The sequence below is a fragment of the Hippocampus bargibanti genome, linkage group LG11, assembly GCF_051943395.1.
Source record: "Hippocampus bargibanti isolate YZ-2025 linkage group LG11, ASM5194339v1, whole genome shotgun sequence".
Lineage (NCBI taxonomy): Eukaryota > Metazoa > Chordata > Actinopteri > Syngnathiformes > Syngnathidae > Hippocampus > Hippocampus bargibanti.
The window spans coordinates 8,441,724-8,459,478 of NC_142744.1; the positions used below are offsets into that span (position 1 = coordinate 8,441,724).

The 17,755-nt window shown below is 40.6% G+C and overlaps 1 protein-coding gene across 14 annotated transcripts in view; it reads left to right on the forward strand.

Moving 5' to 3' along the window:
* LOC148891393 (receptor-type tyrosine-protein phosphatase F-like) overlaps positions 1-17,755 on the forward strand; it is a 232,682-nt gene that overhangs the window by 180,993 nt on the left and 33,934 nt on the right. For all 14 annotated transcript variants that reach the window (XM_089009063.1, XM_089009067.1, XM_089009066.1 and 11 more), the window contains 4 exons: positions 1,198-1,298; positions 1,368-1,621; positions 2,283-2,361; positions 5,909-6,133. In XM_089009063.1, the coding sequence (XP_088865189.1) occupies positions 1,198-1,298; positions 1,368-1,621; positions 2,283-2,361; positions 5,909-6,133 (659 nt within the window). The remainder of the gene's footprint in view (positions 1-1,197; positions 1,299-1,367; positions 1,622-2,282; positions 2,362-5,908; positions 6,134-17,755) is intronic.

The window sequence follows — 17,755 nt, forward strand, 5'->3', positions numbered from 1 at the left end:
GGAACAAGGTAAAATTATCGCAGCGAAAGCACGTACAAGGGATCATTCTTCAAGTTGGTGAAAGAGGAAGGCTACGTTCCTCAAGTGTTCAATGCTAATGAAACCGGCTACTCCATTCCATCAAGTCATCAACGACCGTCACAAAGGAAAATAAAACGACTTTATTATATAGTACAGTGTATTTCTTTAATTATAATACCATAGCACATTTATTATACACAAAATAAGGTATATTTTGTGTTGTGTAGTTTTTAGGCTTAGAAAATTATAAAGTCGAAAATTATGTTTTATGAGGACCTGGGAATGGATTATTCTCATTTTAATGGTTTCCTATGGGAAATTATTTTTGAGGATTCACACTTTTCGCCTTACACACTCTGTCTGGGAACCAATTTAGATCGTAAGCCAAGGTACCACTGAATGTCGAAAAATGTTTGGACAGAGATGTTGTAAGTTAGATTTTGTATTGCGCGCTTTTTTCCGGACGAGCTCGCTTATGATTGGCTGCATAGATTATGTGGGCTCGTTTGTTGCTATCACTTTGACTATGAACTCATTCACTGCAAAAATGTGTCCATACCAGTGCCAGTGATTTTGTCATTTTCACTCAAATTGCAGGACCCACAGAATACAGACGCTCCCCTACTTACAAACACTTGAGTTACAACATATGAACATTTTTTCTAGTAACATATGTAGTATTCTCTTCAATTGTACTAATACATTTCTTTATAGAGCATATATTTTATTAAATGTTTATTTTTCAGTACAAACCAATACAGGTTACTTATATAAGCCTGAAACATATTTATATGAGCCTTAAACATATTTATATAAGCCTTAAACATACATTCCATACAAAATATCGCACTGAAGCAATTTACGAACAAATTCACCTTACGAACAACCGATCGCAACGTATCTCGTTCGTAAGGTGGTGAGCGTCTGTACACCACATAAAGAGAAACCGCAGTCAATGTTTTAAGTCACATTCCCTGCTTGCACCTTTTTTTGCACCCCGGTGCGCGTTTATTGATTTATGGCCGTCCAATCTCTTTACACGCTGCAGTCAAATCATCCCCCCCTGCCGTCACATTTACACGACATTGTCGCGTTATGTAAAGTCACGCTAGAAATTCTTATTTGGATGCTCGGCAATGTATGTTAACCAAAGACTTGCTTTCATTTACCTTGCAGATTTCCCTACCTTGAATTTTGGTGTCAAAGCGGTCATGAAGACGTCGGTGCTCCTCACCTGGGATTTGCCGCCCAACTACAAGTCCCAAGTGCCTTTTAAGGTGAGCGTCCGCCAACCGCCCGTCTTTGCCGTGAGCGACGCTTGCTAACTCTCCGCGTGGCCGTTCCAGATCCTGTACAACCAGCAAAGCGTGGAGGTGCAGGGTAACCTCAAGCGGAAGCTTATCACACAGCTGCAACCCGACACAGACTACTCGTTCGTGCTGACCAGCCGTGGCAACATCGCCGGGGGTCTGCAGCAGCAAGTTTCCATCTGTACCGCTCCTGACCTTATCAAGACTAAACCTTTGTACAGCGCCCATCAGGCTCAGGGCGGCATGATGACCATTACCCTGCCCAAGGTGCAGACCACCACACGTGTCAGGTCAGTGGAATGGCGCAACGGGTAAACAACGGTGATTGGTTTGAAAACGCACACAAGTCCAAACTCCTGTCCCCAACAGGATGCGTCATACATAAGAAACATCATGTTATTGTCTGATTGGAACGTGCTGTGTCGAAGCACAATGAATGCACACAGGTTTTTTTTTTACTTTTGCTTCGGTATATATTTATATACAGGTGTATACATACAGGTGTGTGTGTGTGTGTGTGTGTGTGTGTGTGTGTGTGTGTGTGTGTGTGTGTGTGTGTGTGTGTGTGTGCGTGTGTGTGCGTGTGTGTGTGTGTGCGCGTGCGTGTGCGTGCGTGTGTGTGTGTGTGTGTGTGTGTGTGTGTGTGTGTGTGTGTGTGTGTCTGTGTGTCTGTGTGCGTGTATAGATAGATAGATAGATGATTTATTATTTTTTACATTATGTATTTTTTTTCTTTAACTTTTGAGCACTCGCTAATGACGGCAATTACCGCATACTCACATGGGGCATCCTATTAACCTCCGGGGTGTCTCAAAACTCCAGGCATGTGTATGTGTTGTGTGTTGTTGGGCAGATTGTGTTTCTTCATTATGAGTTTGCGGACGTTCGACTTTGTTCTAACCTTGGAATTTGCCACTGGATGCCATTGTGTTTGTTGTTACTTTTTGACAGGTGGTACTACATCGTGGTTCTGCCCGTGTCCCAGTCCAGCAGACGTTGGAAGAATCCGGACGAGATGGATCTCGATGATGTGAGTAGGAGCCAGCCGGTCGCCGATTGGCACATTACGTGGCGAGAGAAAGGTCGCCATTAACTCCGACCGGGCTGGAAGTGTCCGCTTGTTCCCAATTATCTTCACTGTTCTCCTGGGCTTGAGCACGGTGGTGGTGGTGAGGCAGTGGGGGGTAATTATCCCATGCCAGACAGTATCCATCTGCTCAATGCGCGGCGGTAACCAGAAAGCGTCGACACTGCCTGGCAGAAAAATAAACTAATACAATCAAACGAGTCCACAATAGAATTGATTTGTAAAAAATAGACATCAGAAGTCATTTTCTTTATGTTTCATTCTTCTGGTATTTATTGTTTTTTTATTGTAAAGTGTCCTTGGGTGTTTGGAAAGGTGCTTGTAAATTAAATTTATTATTATTATTATTATTATTATTATTATTATTATTATTATTATGAACATGTGGAGATTACACACCCAGTGACCCAATGTTTATTGGGTGGTAATTTTTGAAAATAGATGCATTTTAAAAAATGAAATCTAAAATTGAACTGATTAATGCAACCATCCCTTGGTTACATTTTTTTAAATAAATCAAGCCAAAGTAAAAACATCCCTTACTGAATGAATAAAATTAAATCAATGACATAAATAAAACTATAAAAACTCAAAAATAACAACTTGAATTATATCAGAAAAAAATTTAAATTCAGGAATTGAAAAAACATATTCATGGATTAATGAATAATTTTGATAAATGCAAGAAATGTTTTTGCCATGTAAATTGTAAGATGGATGAATAAATAAAAGCCTACACAAACAAAAATAAATCCCCCGCAAATGTAAAAAAAAATCTCCATGAAAAACAACATCCTAATATTGAGCCGATGGCCACTCCCATCATGAAATCTTCAAATGGATCAAATGTGCCTTTGAAAAGGCTTAACACCGCAGATATCGTCGTTTTACATAAAGTGTTCATGACCACTCTATCATTCCTTTTAATAAAGACTTTCTGGTCCCGCGAGGGAACCGAAGCATAACCACTGCGAGAATATTAATAGCCGCATATTTAAATAAAGCACAAGGCTGACAGAGAAAGAGAGGGGCCTCCTTGAGTCATTAAACAGTGAGCGGGCCATTGTCTCCTCTCTGCGACATTATCATTTCATAATGCCGCATCTGGAGTGGCGCTCGGAACTACACAAAATGCGTTGCAGCCGGCGTTTTCTCTTTTGAGACGTCGCCATGGATAGAGACTTGGCTACAGTGCGGGCTGTACGACTCCGCAAGGGGGGCGTCCTTAGAACTCAATTTGTAGAGCGCTTGAACGACAACTCCCAAAAAAATTAGTGATAATAACACAAGTGAACACAAAATACAAAAATTAAATCAGGAAAAAATAAATACTAAAATAAATTGCTTAACTCATTCACTGCCATTCCCAAATTTATTCGGGAATTGAAAATATATGCCAAATATGCCATTCCCGAATTTGTTCGGGTATAATTATTTCATGCTTGTGTGCCGATAAAGCGCTGGCCAGACCTCTGGCAATGTTTTTCCCTTCCACAAGGGGGGAGCATTTCTCTTTTTTCCATGCTAGCTAGCGCTTTGTTCCAGCTTCAGCTGTTTTTAAAGCACAATATAAACCAATATCAGAATCAGAAAGCCTTTATTCGTCCCACACTGGGGAAATTTGCAGTCCAAAGCAGCAATTTGAAAGGGGATGGAGTGGGGGTGAAAGGATAGAAAAACAAGATATTCTAAGCGTAGTAAAATAAAAATGTCAACTGTATACTGTAAATGTGCAAAAGCGATTCATAAAAAACTGTACATAGTGCAAAGTATAAGAAAGGCATATTGATACAAGTCTCCATTTTTTTAAATATGGATGTATTGTATTTTTGTATTGTATTTTGGACAGCCGCCCTTATTTCAAGCTCACATAATTCCAGACCCATATAATTCAGGAATTAACTTTTTTTTTTAATAAAAGTAGGGAGTCTGAGGTTTCTAACGCTTTATTGAATATTTATGTAGTCCTAAAACTCAATATTCTATGGGTCCTCGAATTTGGGTGACAATGACTAAAACCCTGGCACTGGAGTGGACACATTTTTGCACGTCTTTTGCATTTAAAGACAGAATAAAGCTGGAAATGTCCGCACTATAATGTGTTTTAGAGTATCAACCTCCATGAATGGCCTACTTGAAAACAGTTTTCATATCTCGGGCGCACTGCATTATTAGGCACAGAAGATAAGCTACAATAATTCATTGTCCATCCACTGGATGGAGCTACGCTAAATGCGGAGGGAGTGAAAATCCTTTGCATTTAAAGGACAACCGACACCTCTGGACATGTGTCCATAATTTGAAAAATGACTTCTACTGAGCGCATTTTACAAAGATTACACCGCATATAGCTATATTTTACGTTTTAAGACTCGCGCTGAATATTCAGGAAGTCTTGTTTTCGAGTTGATGATGATGCCTGATGTGACACACAATGCATTTTGGGTACTTTATTTGGTCTGCAAACTTCATGTTGATCCGTGTTGATGGCAAAATTAGAAGGAAAACACAAATAATGCGATGGTGAATCGTTGTGTGTTGCACCAAGACTACTATTTGATCGTAGTTGACACAAATTCCCAGCAGACAAATCAGCCCATTTCCAACGGAGCTTGGGCGCCATCTTGTGCATTTTGTGGGTGCTACATTGGAGTCCAGACGGCTCGAATTGATACGGAAGGACTTCTTTAATTGATTGTAAACATTTATGCTTTCCTCTTCATAACTATTTCAATTATGGTCATCACTGGATGAGGAACAAGAAAGCATCTTTTCCGAATCTGAACTCTGTGAGCCCATTGTTTTGATTCTTGAGCAAGGCAAGACGTCATGGCGTGACGTCACGAACTGGGGGCGGGACTTTCTGAAAATCTTCAGTTCCTATGTCATTTTGTGGCAGTTTTTGGATACTTCATTTTTATTGGTGTTTTGCATTTGACTAAAAATATCAGCCCGCGTCTTTTGGGTATTTTAGATGCTTTAAAACGTTTTTCTGATGTCATTTAGGAAACAAAAAAATGGCGTTGGTTGTCCTTTAAAGACAAAAATAAATGGTGCAATTTTTGCACTATATGGCATTTCGGAATATCAGGTGCACCTTCAATGAATGGCCTATTTGGAAACAGTTTTCATATCTCGGGCGCACTGCATTAGTTAATTAGGCACATAGAAGATAAGCTACAATCATTCCTTATGCATCCACTAGATGGAGCAACATTAACAAGCCTACAATACAATGCAGCTTTATTTATATGGCCCATTTACAACCGCTGAACCTGTCACAAAGCGCTTTACAGAACAGTTAAAATACGACGTCCAAGAAGTAAGAATTTTGATCCATATATAAAGTACGGTAGATTCTAAGGCACACTGTCGGCTTATGATTACATGAAATGCTTTTAGGTGCCTTATAATGCAATATACGGTTATTCTAATCTTGCAAATGGACATAAATCTTTATTCCACGTAAACAATTCCGTTCCTTCCGCAGCTTCTGAAATCGAGCGAAGGCTCCGCTCTGAGGCGTCGGCGTCACCTGGACTCGTCCAAGCCTTACATCGCCGCCAAGCTGGCCTCGCTGCCGCCCGCCTTTACGCTGGGAGACGAGAAGCACTACAACAACTACTACAACAAGCCGCTGACCGGCGGGCAGGAGTATGTCTGCTTCGTGCTGGCCGTCCTGCGATCCGAGGGCACCGACAGCGCCAACAATTATGTAAGTCACGCTACATAAAGTATGACATGCTTTCACTTTGTCATTGTTATATGGCCACTAGCTAGCGTTGATTTTTTTCTTATTCAAAGCATTCAGCGTCACTTCCCTCTCTCTTTCTCGCCCTCTCTATCTCTTTATCTCTCTCTTTATTTCTGTCTGTATCTCTGGCTCTGTCTCTCTCACTCCCTTTCAGTCTTTCTCTCTCTATTCCTCTTTCTCTCACTCTCTATTATATATATATATATATATATATATATATATATATATATATATATATATATATATATATATATATATATATATATATATATATATATATATTTCTCTCTCTCTCTCTGAATCTCTCTCTCTGTCTTTCTTTCTCTCTCTTTCACCCTCTCTCTCTCTGTCTCTCTCACTCTGTTTCTCTCTTTCTCTTCGTTCATTCTCTCTCTCTCTCTTCCTCGCTCTCTATCTCTCTCTCACTCTATCTTTATCTCTCCCACTCTCTTTCGCTGTCTTTTTGTCTCTCTCCCTCTCTCTGTCCCCTCTCTCTTTATCTCGCTCTCACTCTATCTCTCTCTTTATCTCTCCCTCTCTCTCTCTCTCTCTTTCCCTTTCTCTCTCACTCTCACTCTTTCTCTCTCTCTCACTCTGTCTCTCTCTCTCTCTTCCTTTCTCTTCTTTCATTCTCAATCTCTTTCTTTGTCTTTCTCTCTCGCTTTTTCTCTCTCTTTCTCTCTTTGTCTCTCTCTCTCTCTCTCTTTTTACCACTCTTTCTGTTTCTCTCTCTTTATCTCACTCTCTTTCTCCCTTTGTGTCTCTCTCTCTATCTCTCCGGAAGTAGTTTTCACCCAATTATCAGTACGGAATATTTTGGGGAGTATTTTAGTTGTTTTGGGGAGTATTTTAGTTGTTTGGGGGTGGGGTTGAGGGCATAAGAAGCTATTCAATGTCTTGTTCAGGATTAAGTAGTGATCATTGGAATCAATTCCCCAATGATAAAACCTTAATGCTTTATAGTTTTTTTTCCAACTCGATGGCGGTCGAAGTCGAAATATTTTTTCAATTTCAGACCTCAAGCCTCCTCGTCCTCCTCACCTCGCCAAATTAAAAAGGAGTGGAGTGCCGCAACTGCGCGCCACTCTTTGCGTCTGGGAAAGTATTTAAGTTTATCACCCATCCCCAGGCTCAAACTACGCCGCCGCTAAAGCGTGTCCAGAATAGGCGGCGATGGTGAGCCAAATTGCGCTTGTTTTTATTGCCACTTAGCCTTTAATACGGCCGCCTCTAAAAGTCATTGCGGCTTGTCCCACTAAGTCCCCAACCCACCGCCCCCGTTCCCCCTCCCCATCTGGCCCCGTCAAGTCCTGGGAGATGTGGCTTTTCGCAAAGCTCTTTACAATACTTGGAAACAAGGCGCTTTGGCTTTTTAAGTGGACGCATCAAAGAGAGCTTTAGCGCAGACCAACCCGGGCGGGGCCTCTACGGGACGGTCAGCAGTCAACTTGACTCTGGAAGAAATGAGAGCCGGCGATTGCTTTGGGCTGCCGCTCGGCTCCACGCATGCATACTTAGTAGATGCGAGCGAGTGCAAATCAGGGCTTGTTACTTTGTTTTTAGTAAAGATTTAGCATGGGCATCTCGGTTTTTCGGGTTTTAATGTGACCGTTGGGTTCCCATTGGGAAGTCAGAAAAGAAATCAGTACAGATGCTCCCCAACTTACAAACGAGATACGTTCCGAACAGTCGTTCGTCAGGTCAATTCGTTTGTGAGTTGATTCAGTGCTATATTTTGTATGGAATGTATGTTTAAGTATGTTTAAAAAAGAAAAATATCGATAGGCTGTTTTCATCAAAATATAAGGATAATACAGACACTCCCCAATTTACGAATGAGATACGTTCCGAACGGTCGTTCGTAAGGTGAATTTGTTCGTAAATTGTTTCTTGCTCTTGTTTTGTAAGGAATCTCTGTTTGAAGCTTATATAAGTATGCGTACAATGAATGCTAAAAAATATATGTAGGGTGTTTTCATCAAAATATAATGAGAATACAGACACTCCCCAACTTACGAACGAGATACGTTCCGAACGGTCGTTCGTAAGGTGAATTCGTTCATAAGTTGCTTCAGTGCTATATTTTGTATGGAATGTATGTTTTATAAGGATGTTTAAGGTTTGTATCAGTAACACTGAAAAATAGACATTTAATAAAATATATGCTCTATAAAGATATGTACATGTACAGTGAAGAGAATACTACATAACTTAGTAAAAAAATGTTCGTATGTATAGTTGTTTGTAACGCGAATGTTCGTCCGTAGGGGAGCATCTGTACTGAGACAACATATCAAATAGATTTTTTTGTGTTTTTTTTTTGTTTTTTTTTTTACGTGGAACCCTTTTGTTCATCTTTAAAAAATGGTCATTTTTGAAAGCCACCAATTAATCCTCTTTAGTGGTCCCGCTTAATAGTCCCGCCCAGCTTGTCGGAATGATGTCGCCATACGACTTTCCGCACTTTTAGCCGCAATTGCAAAGAAGAGAGCCCTGACAATCCACGTCCTCATCCATTTCTTCCATCCGTCTTTCCTCGGCCTTCTCCCCGGCTCTCTTTCACCACCGTGACGAGCACAGAGGAGATTGATTAGCACAGCTGGCGTTAAGAACCAGAAGAAGGTCCCGGTCGCGGGGGGGCTTGCGACGCTTTAAAGCAGGCCACATTCCCTTGAAATGCTGCTTTAAATATCTCCAAGACCCCTCAGCACTTCCTCTTGGGCTGTCATCCCACTCCGCTGCGAGAAAGGGAAAGCTTGGTGTGTCCGTCCAAGGCTAACGTAAGATAACGTTGAGATGCTAGTGGAATAGGTTTGGGGTAACATTAAGCCACAAGTGAATTGTTTTATTTATTTGTATTTTATGGAGCCAAATAATTTGTTACTTTGTTGTAATAAAGGCTCAATTGCCGACATACTTTTATTAAGTTAGTTGAAAGTAATAATCTTTGTGTGAAAACAAAAGAGAGTGAGACTTCACGCCAGTTATTTGTTAATTTCCTCCCATCCATAAAATTACTGTATTCGATCGAACGGCTTCAGCATGCGATCAAACTATGGAAAAATGTCGGCTTGTGAGAGTGAAGGAATAAAAGCCTGCTTTGATTAACTCTGTTTCAAGAAAGGGAGGCCCCGGCAAGGAAGTCCGAAAGCCGTGACCGAAGCTTTAGCGCGAGTTACGATATGCTCGACTTGAAACGGGATGCTCACCGGATGTCCCCTTCGCCCGCTTGACGCCTGTCGGACGCACTTGGCTGCGTTTAATGGGATTCAATAGCATTGTCTTTCTCCGCCGACAGCCCTTAACGGTACAGCGTTTAAACGCTAGCTTCCGTCGTGAACATTGAGCTGCACCAAGCGGGGTTTTAAAATAGCAGATGAACCTCTGGATGAAATTGTGTGGATATGTTTCCCGACAAATAAACCCAAATATTTTCTGTTTTAGGACAAAAGATATTTGCACATATTTTGACATGTTTTATAATAATTATACCCAGCCCTTAAATTTACACTTGTGCTTGCGCAGATCAAACTGCCTGGGATTAGCCAAAGTCATTTCTCATCGTGGGTCTACGCTTAAATTAATTATAATCTGGAGTCGGACTGGAACTGGCATTAAAAATGAGATTATTTTTCCCCGGCAGAACTGAGACAGAACTACAGAGCGTGTCCTCTCACTGAACCGTCAGTCCAAATCTTTGACAAAAATAAATAAATCGGAAGAATAGAATACTTAAATCAAATGAAAAAGAACGGCGGGCGCTGTACTGTAAGCACGCTCGATTATTGTGACGGTCGTGGCCCAGCACCGGAGGTGGCGATGACCAGCCCGGTTCTCCCTGATTGCATCACAGAAGCCCCCCCTTTCCCCTGCCACGTTCTGCAAGTGACTCAGTGGGCATTTGTTGACATAAAAACAACTGTTTATCGGACTCTAAACAACGTCACCCGACCCAAGCCGTCGAAGCCGTGTGCTGCCTCAGGTATCACCAGAGTTTTCTGAAAAGGAAGGGAGGTCCAAAAGAAGGAGGGAAGGGATAGAGGGATGGAATGGAGAAAGGAAGGAAGGACAGAAGGAAAGGATGGAGGAAGTGAGACAGGAAGGAAGAAAGAAAGGAAGTGAGGAAGGAAGGAAGATCGAGAGGAAGTAAGGAAACAATGAAGAAAGGTAGGAAACGAGAAAGGAAGGACAGAGGGAAGGGAGGGATGGTAGAAGGAAGCCATGAAGGAAGGAAATAAGGAGAAAATGAAGAAAGGAAGGAAGCGAGGAAGATCGGGAGGAAGGAGGTGAGGAAGGAAGGAAACAATGAAGAAAGTTAGGAGGAGAGAAAGGAAGGACAGAGGGAAGGGAGGGATGGTGGAAGGAAGCCATGAAGGAAGGAAATAAGGAAAAAATAAAGAAAGGAAGGAAGTGAGGAATGAAGGAAGATTGGGAGGAAGGATGTGAGGAAGGAAGGAAACAATGAAGAAAGGTAGGAAGCGAGAAAGAAAGGACAGAAGGAAGGGAGGGATGGTGGAAGGAAGGAAAAAATGAAGAAAGGAAGGAAGTGAGGAAGGACGCAACCAAACAAGGCAGTGAGGAAGGAACTGACGAAGAAAGGAACCAAGGAAGGAAAAAAATGAAGAAAGGTAGGAAGTGAGGAAGGAATGATAGAAGGGAAGGATGGAGGAAGGAAGGAAGCGATGAAGGAAGAAAGGACTGAAAAAATTAAGGGAGGAAGGAAGTGAGGAACAAAGGAAAACATTAAGGAAGGAAAAAATGAAGAAAGGAAGGACGTGAGGAAGGAAGGAAACAATGAAGAAAGGTAGGAAGTGAGAAAGGAAGGACAGAAGGAAGGGAGGGATGGTGGAAGGAAGCCATGAAGGAAGGAAAAAAATGAAGAAAGTAAGGAAGTGAGGAAGTAAGGAAGGAAGCAACCGAGGAAGTAACTGATGAAGGAAGGAAGTGAGGAAGGAACTGATGAAGGAAGGAAGGAAGTGAGGGAGGAAGGAACGAAGGATAAAATGGCGAAAAGAAGGAAAGAAGCAAGGAAGGTGCGGAAGGAGGTGAAGAAGGAGTCGATGAAGGAGGCAAGGAAGGAAGAGGGAATAGTTGCGCCTTCCTGTGGCCCGAGGCGGATAAACAAGCCAGAGGAAGTGTGAAATGGGATGATAGATGCTGCTGTGTATAAACAGTATCATTTAATGCGCGAGGCGCGCGAGGGAGGGGAGCTCGCATGAAGTACTGTGATGTGCCGCAGAGAGGGCGGGAAAAAAGAGGCAGGATTCTCTCATCCCGCCTGCCTTACGGACCATGAGAGACGCAGGCGCAGGAGACTCTCCTAAGATTTCGCCTACAAACAAACGACAGAATGGTCTGTCTGAATCTTTTAACCCTTTAGTTCACCCTGTAACCTGATCACATGACCGACTGTCCGCTGAAAGAGTGAATTTATAATCCCAGAAGACAAAAATCGCTCCTATAAATGGCTTCACGATTTTTTTAATTGAATTTATTTTGTATAGTCGCCCCTCGTCCATTTTTTTGTCACTTCGATTTGCAGCGGTGACAAACTGGGATGAGGAGCAAAGCGTGGGCTTCCCCAAGGGAAAGCAGCAAGAAACACATAATAGCCGTATTTTGTATGTGTGTGTGTGCACAACCCCCCTCCCCCCCTTTGTCCCCCTACCTCGCGTCTTATTTAAGCCACTTTGGAAAAGACAAGAGGCTTGCAGAGTCAACACCGAATCAAAACAAATGTGTTGGTATTTTTCCTTGCGGATTGGGAGCTCCGGGATTGGGGAGTGAAGGGGTTTGGAGGGGGTGGGGAACGTATGGATATGGGGGGGGGGGGGGGTGTAGCCCAAGGGCCAGATCACAGTCTGGATATAGTGCAAGTAGCAGAATATCTCTTGCTCTCGTTGTCTCAGTGCTTGCTGCCAGCTTTCATCAGCTGTTAGCCAAGTATGTGTGTGTGATGGGGGGGGGGGGCTAGGTCGGCTGCTAACTCCACCAATGTTTCATGCGTGGTGTTAGCTATAACTATAAATCTCCCAAAAGAAAGCTCCATTCGCTATTTGTTCATTAGTTGGTTAGTTCGTTTGATTTGTTTTTGTATTTATTCTATTATTTATGTACATTATTTATTTATTTATTTTACATTTTGTATCATCAAACGTTTCAGCTAATCAGTGCGTAAGAAGGCCATGGCACGTCCGGTCACCTTTTCTTTCTATAATTCTCCCAAAAGATACATTCGCAATCCCGCTGGTGTATTTATTTATTTGTTTATTTGCTTGTTTATTTATTTATATTTTCTTTGTATTTATTATTTTATTTATTTATTTGGGTTTTTTTGTGTTTATTATATTATATTATGTATTTATTTATTTTGATTTGTTTTTGTATTTACTATATTATTTATTTATTTATTTATTTATATTTTCTTTGTATTTATTTTTTTATATATATATTTTCTTTGTATTTATTATTTTATTTATTTATTTGTTTTTTTTTTTGTGTTTATTATATTATATTATGTATTTCTTTATTTTGATTTGTTTTTGTATTTACTATATTATTTATTTATTTATATTTTCTTTGTATTTATTATTTTATTTATTTAGTTGGGGTTTTTGTGTTTATTATATTATATTATGTATTTATTTATTTTTATTTGTTTTTGTATTTACGATATTTATTTATTTATTTATTTATTTATTTATTTATTTATTCATTTGTGTACTGTATCATCAAGCGTTTCAGCTCATCGGTGCGTCACTTGTAAACAAGAAGGCCATGGCGGGTCTGCTCAACTTTTTTATGTACATCTATAAATCTCCCAAAAGCTAGATTCGCAATTCCCCTGGTTTATTTATTTATTTATTTATTTATTTATTTATTTATTTATTTATTTTATCAAGCAATCTGTTCAGCTCATCAGTGCGTCACTTGTAAATAAGAAATGTCACGGCAGGTCTGGTCAACTTTTCTAGACCACTCAGTCACAGAAATCCAATCAACATTTCACAGCGTTAAATGCGGTGGTCCCATTTCTGCTTTCTGGTGAGACTTGCAAAGGCTTTGCTGTAATTACGCAGCCACTCAGATGCATTTAAGCTGAACCTTCTCAGTTCAAAGCCACTGAATGTCTTTGTGTAACGCTGCCGTTGCTCATATTTTGGTCGGGGGCGTTTTGCTCAATTGCTGGAAAGAAGACTTTAAAGGACGAGTAAGCGTAGGGAACTACAGATACGACGACTGGAGTTTATTGAGGAGGACGCTCAGTGTCCTAATTTGCGCTTCTGCTGCTGCCTGCGAAATATGGTTGACATGGTGATATGAAATTTGGTTTACATGTCAATCATTTTTAGTAATTTAGTAAAAGCTTTGCCCCTGTAGCCAGTTTCACTTTGAAATGAGAAATTTGTTTTGATATGACAGTAGACATATTAACTCATTTACTGCCACACAATGTGCAAAAATGTGTCCAGTGTCAGGGTTTTTGTCATTGTCACTCAAATTACATGACCCACAGAATATTGAGTTTTCGGACTACATAAACATTCAGTTCACCGTAAGAAACCTTAGACTCTCTTCTTTCACCAGAAAAAAATAGTTAATCCCTACATTATATGGGTCTGCAGTTATATGAGTTTGAAATGAGGGCGGCTGTCCAAAAGACAATTGCTGTCTCCTCATGGGGAAAAATATTGCCAGAGGTGTGATCAGCGCTTTATCGGCAGTGAATGATTTAATTTAACTACATTTGTGTGAGCCATTCCGTGTTTCACATTTGTTTTTTTAAATTTTAATTTCAGCTATAAATTCATGAATGGCAGTGAATGAGTTAAGATTGTCCCATGAATATAAGCCTCTAAAATAATCAAACTCAATAAGACATTTTGACATAAACCGGACATTTAATGGTCTTATTTGTGAGGCGGGTGGTGAGAGATCGAAATTTCTTAACATCACGTGAAATATTTTGAAATTTTATCTCAAAGTTGGAGTTTCCTTTGCCATCAGGAAAATTAGAAGTTGTCCATAATGGGGTTCCACATAATAAAATAAATTTATGAAAATGCAATCTTCTTGTTTTTCGGCCATATCAAGGTTTAAAAAAGTCAGCTCGTAAACTCAGTTTTGCTTAAACATGAACTTTGTGAAGCACGTCGAATGTCAGTGGATCCACAAAAAAAAGTTGCATATTTGATTTTTATTTCTTTTTTTCTTTTTTTCATTTTTGGTCAAAATTCAGCCTCTGAAATAAGTTGTACTTTGCAATATGAAATTTGGTAGCTATGACTACTATGAGTAGAGCCTCAAAAAGTGTCCTTGAGTTTTGAAAGGCGCTCATAAATCAATTATTATTATTATTATTATTATTATTATTATTATTATTATTATTATTATTATTAATGTATTATTATTAATATTACTGTATTATTATTATTATTATTAGTAGTAGTAGTAGTAGTAGTAGTAGTAGTAGTAGTAGTAGTAGTAGTAGTAGTATTAAGCTGCTGCCCCCGCGACCCAACCCCGGATAAGCAGCAAAAGATGGATGGGATGGATTATTATTATTATTATTATTATTATTATTATTATTATTATTATTAACAGGCAACACTAAATTGCAAAGGATTGCTTTTTGTGTGTCGCATAGCAGCAAAGTTTCATAACACGTCAAAAAAATCCAATGAGTAAACAGGTCAAGGCTTGTTCAAGCGTGTTAATTCCACCTCGAAAATATTCACAGGCGCCCTCAATTGGCATGAAGGTGTCATTGCAATTTCAGGTTCATTAATTCAGGCACGTCGTTCTCGCAACGTTGTCCCCTTTTCATTTTCATACTTGACTCGCTTGACTGTCCGCATTTTGCCCGCGCAGCTCATACACACTTGCGCAAACACACACGCACACACGCTGCGCCCATTTTCTCCGCTCAAGTCGCGATAACAGAAGTGCATATACGACTTTGAGCCCATCTCGGTTTATCTTTCCAATTAATATCTGCCTTTGTGCCGGCGAGCGGGCCGCTGTGCCACTAATGATACGGATTACCGTGGCCCGCCGGTGCCGTCGCACGCCGGCATCCCGATTCGCCCCCGCCGGTGCCCCGCGATCTGTCACCCGCGGCCCCCCACTCCCTTCCCAAATGGCGTCCCCCACATGGCCGCGCGATGAGTAGCACGCTGAGCTTTAATGATGAGAAGCTTTGCTCGCTCTCGTCTGTCGCGCCACTCTCCTGCAGTAGCGCCGTCTCAGCTACGTCGCCTTGGCCTCGTCTTCGTCCTCCTCTTCCTCCTCTTTGCCGTCATTTGAAGACGAAGGGCCGGGGAGGGGGAGATGTCTCATTTACACGCCCCTGTCGCTGACGCCCCCTCCTCGCTCAACCATCATGTTGTGCACGCTAATGAAGAAGAGGCGATGACCCCCATTTATCCTGAGAAGAACCCGGAGATTGGGGCGCATAGAAGGTGGCGAGGAGGGGGTGTCTGGCTCCCATAGCTCACCTCGTCAGGCTGTTTTTGGGCTGAATTCTGATTATTATTATTTTTTTATTTTTTTTTTGTGGCGAAGAGTCATTGTAGCCCTTTTCATCATTTAAAGGACAACCGACGGCTCCGGACAAATTGTGTCCATAATTTGTAAATTCACTTCAAATGACTTCTACTGAGCGTAATTTACAAAGATTCCACCGCATATTGCTATATTTTACATTTTAAGACTTGTGCTGAATATTCCGGAAGTCTTGTTTTTGAGTTGGTGACGAGTCCGTACGTGACGTCACTGAAGGAACGCCCGTCAGCGAGAAAGGACCTACCTTGACGATTCCTGACGTGACGTCTGGAACGCCCCTGACCGAGAAAGCGACACACAATGCATTTTGGGTACTTTGTTTGATCTGAAAACTTCGTGTTGATGACGAAATTAGAAGGAAAACACATAAATAATGTGATGGTGAATCGTTGTGTGTTTCACCAAGACTACTATTTGATACTAGTTGATACAAATTCCCAGCAGACAAATCAGCCCATTTCCAACAGAGCTTAGGCGTCATTTTGTGCATTTTCTGGGACGCTACATTGGAGTCTTGACGGCTCAAATTGATACGCAAGTACTTCTTTAATCGATTGCAAACATTCATGCTTTCCTATTCAGAATTATTTGATTCATATTCATAACTGGATGAGTAACAAGAAAGCATCTTCTCCGATCTGAAGCCATTGTTTTGTTTTGAGAGCAAGGCGAGACGTCCTGGCGTGATGTCACGAACAAGGGGGCGGGACTTTCTTAATCTGCCCAGTTTTCGAGCTCATTTTGAAGTAGTTTTGGGACACTAAGTCATTTTTATTGGTGTTTTGCATTTGACTAAAAATATCAGCCTGCGTCTTTTGGGTATTTTAGATGCTATAAAACGTTTTTCAGATGTCAGTTGGGATACAAAAAAAATACTGTCCGTTGTCCTTTAAAGCAACTCTTATGTGTCATTTAACCAAGGCGGTGAGGTTAGGAAAACCTGGTAAATGACTTTTAATAGACGGTTTTCACCTTTTACTCCGCCGCTGTAATTTAGAAGGTGTGAACTGTCACTCAAAAAGGAAAAAAAATAGCGTTTGTTAAATTGCTTTAAAAGCGAGACGAAATACCAGCCAAAAGTCGTCATTGGTCTTAAGGAAATATTGAATCTTTTTAAGTTACCGTAATTTCCGCACTATAATGCGCACCCAAAAGCCTTCAAATCAGTCATCACATAAAAAACATTATCACGCCGTTTCGGTAAGTTAAAGTTAATGCGTTCACAATATAGTAACATACATAATAGTGCAAAGTATCGTATTTTCTGGTGTATAAGGCGCACCCAAAAGCCTTCATTATTTTTTCAATGCACCTTATAATCCGGTGTGCCATCTTTCTTTGTCATGTTTACAGTTGAACAATGTTGGTCATATTGTGAATATGGACATTAACGCATGAAGAACATTGAGTTACTATACTATTGCTTTAGCGTTATGATTGTTTTTGTTATTACCGTATTTTCCAGTGTATAAGGCGCACCGGAGTATAAGGCGCACCCCCAATGAATGGTGTATTTGCAAACTTTTTCCATAAATAAGGTGCACCGGACTATAAGGCGCACGTTCAATGATTGAAAAACGTTTTGCAAATATAACAAATATATAACAATTTTCCATTTATAAGGCACACCACATTATAAGGTGCGACAGTAGAGGCTTGGGTGATGCACCACTTCTTCTACAGGGGAAAATGGAGTCGGTGGCTGCTGATAGTATTTGAGAGACATGTTGTGGCTCAATATTACTTCACATATAAGGCGCAACTGCATATACGGCGCAAGATTATCTTTTGAAAAAGAATTAAGGCTTTTGGGTGCGTCTTATACACCACAAAGTACGGCACTATTACGAATGTTACTCTATTATGAATGCACTAACTTTAATTTACTGTGACAGCATAAGAATCTTTGTGTTTATTGTTTACTTTATGTTTACTGAATGGGGGAAAGTTCCCCTATGCTATGTGATATAAATGTTGCATTACATGTTACATCTCACTGTTTTTAAAGGATAAACTGTC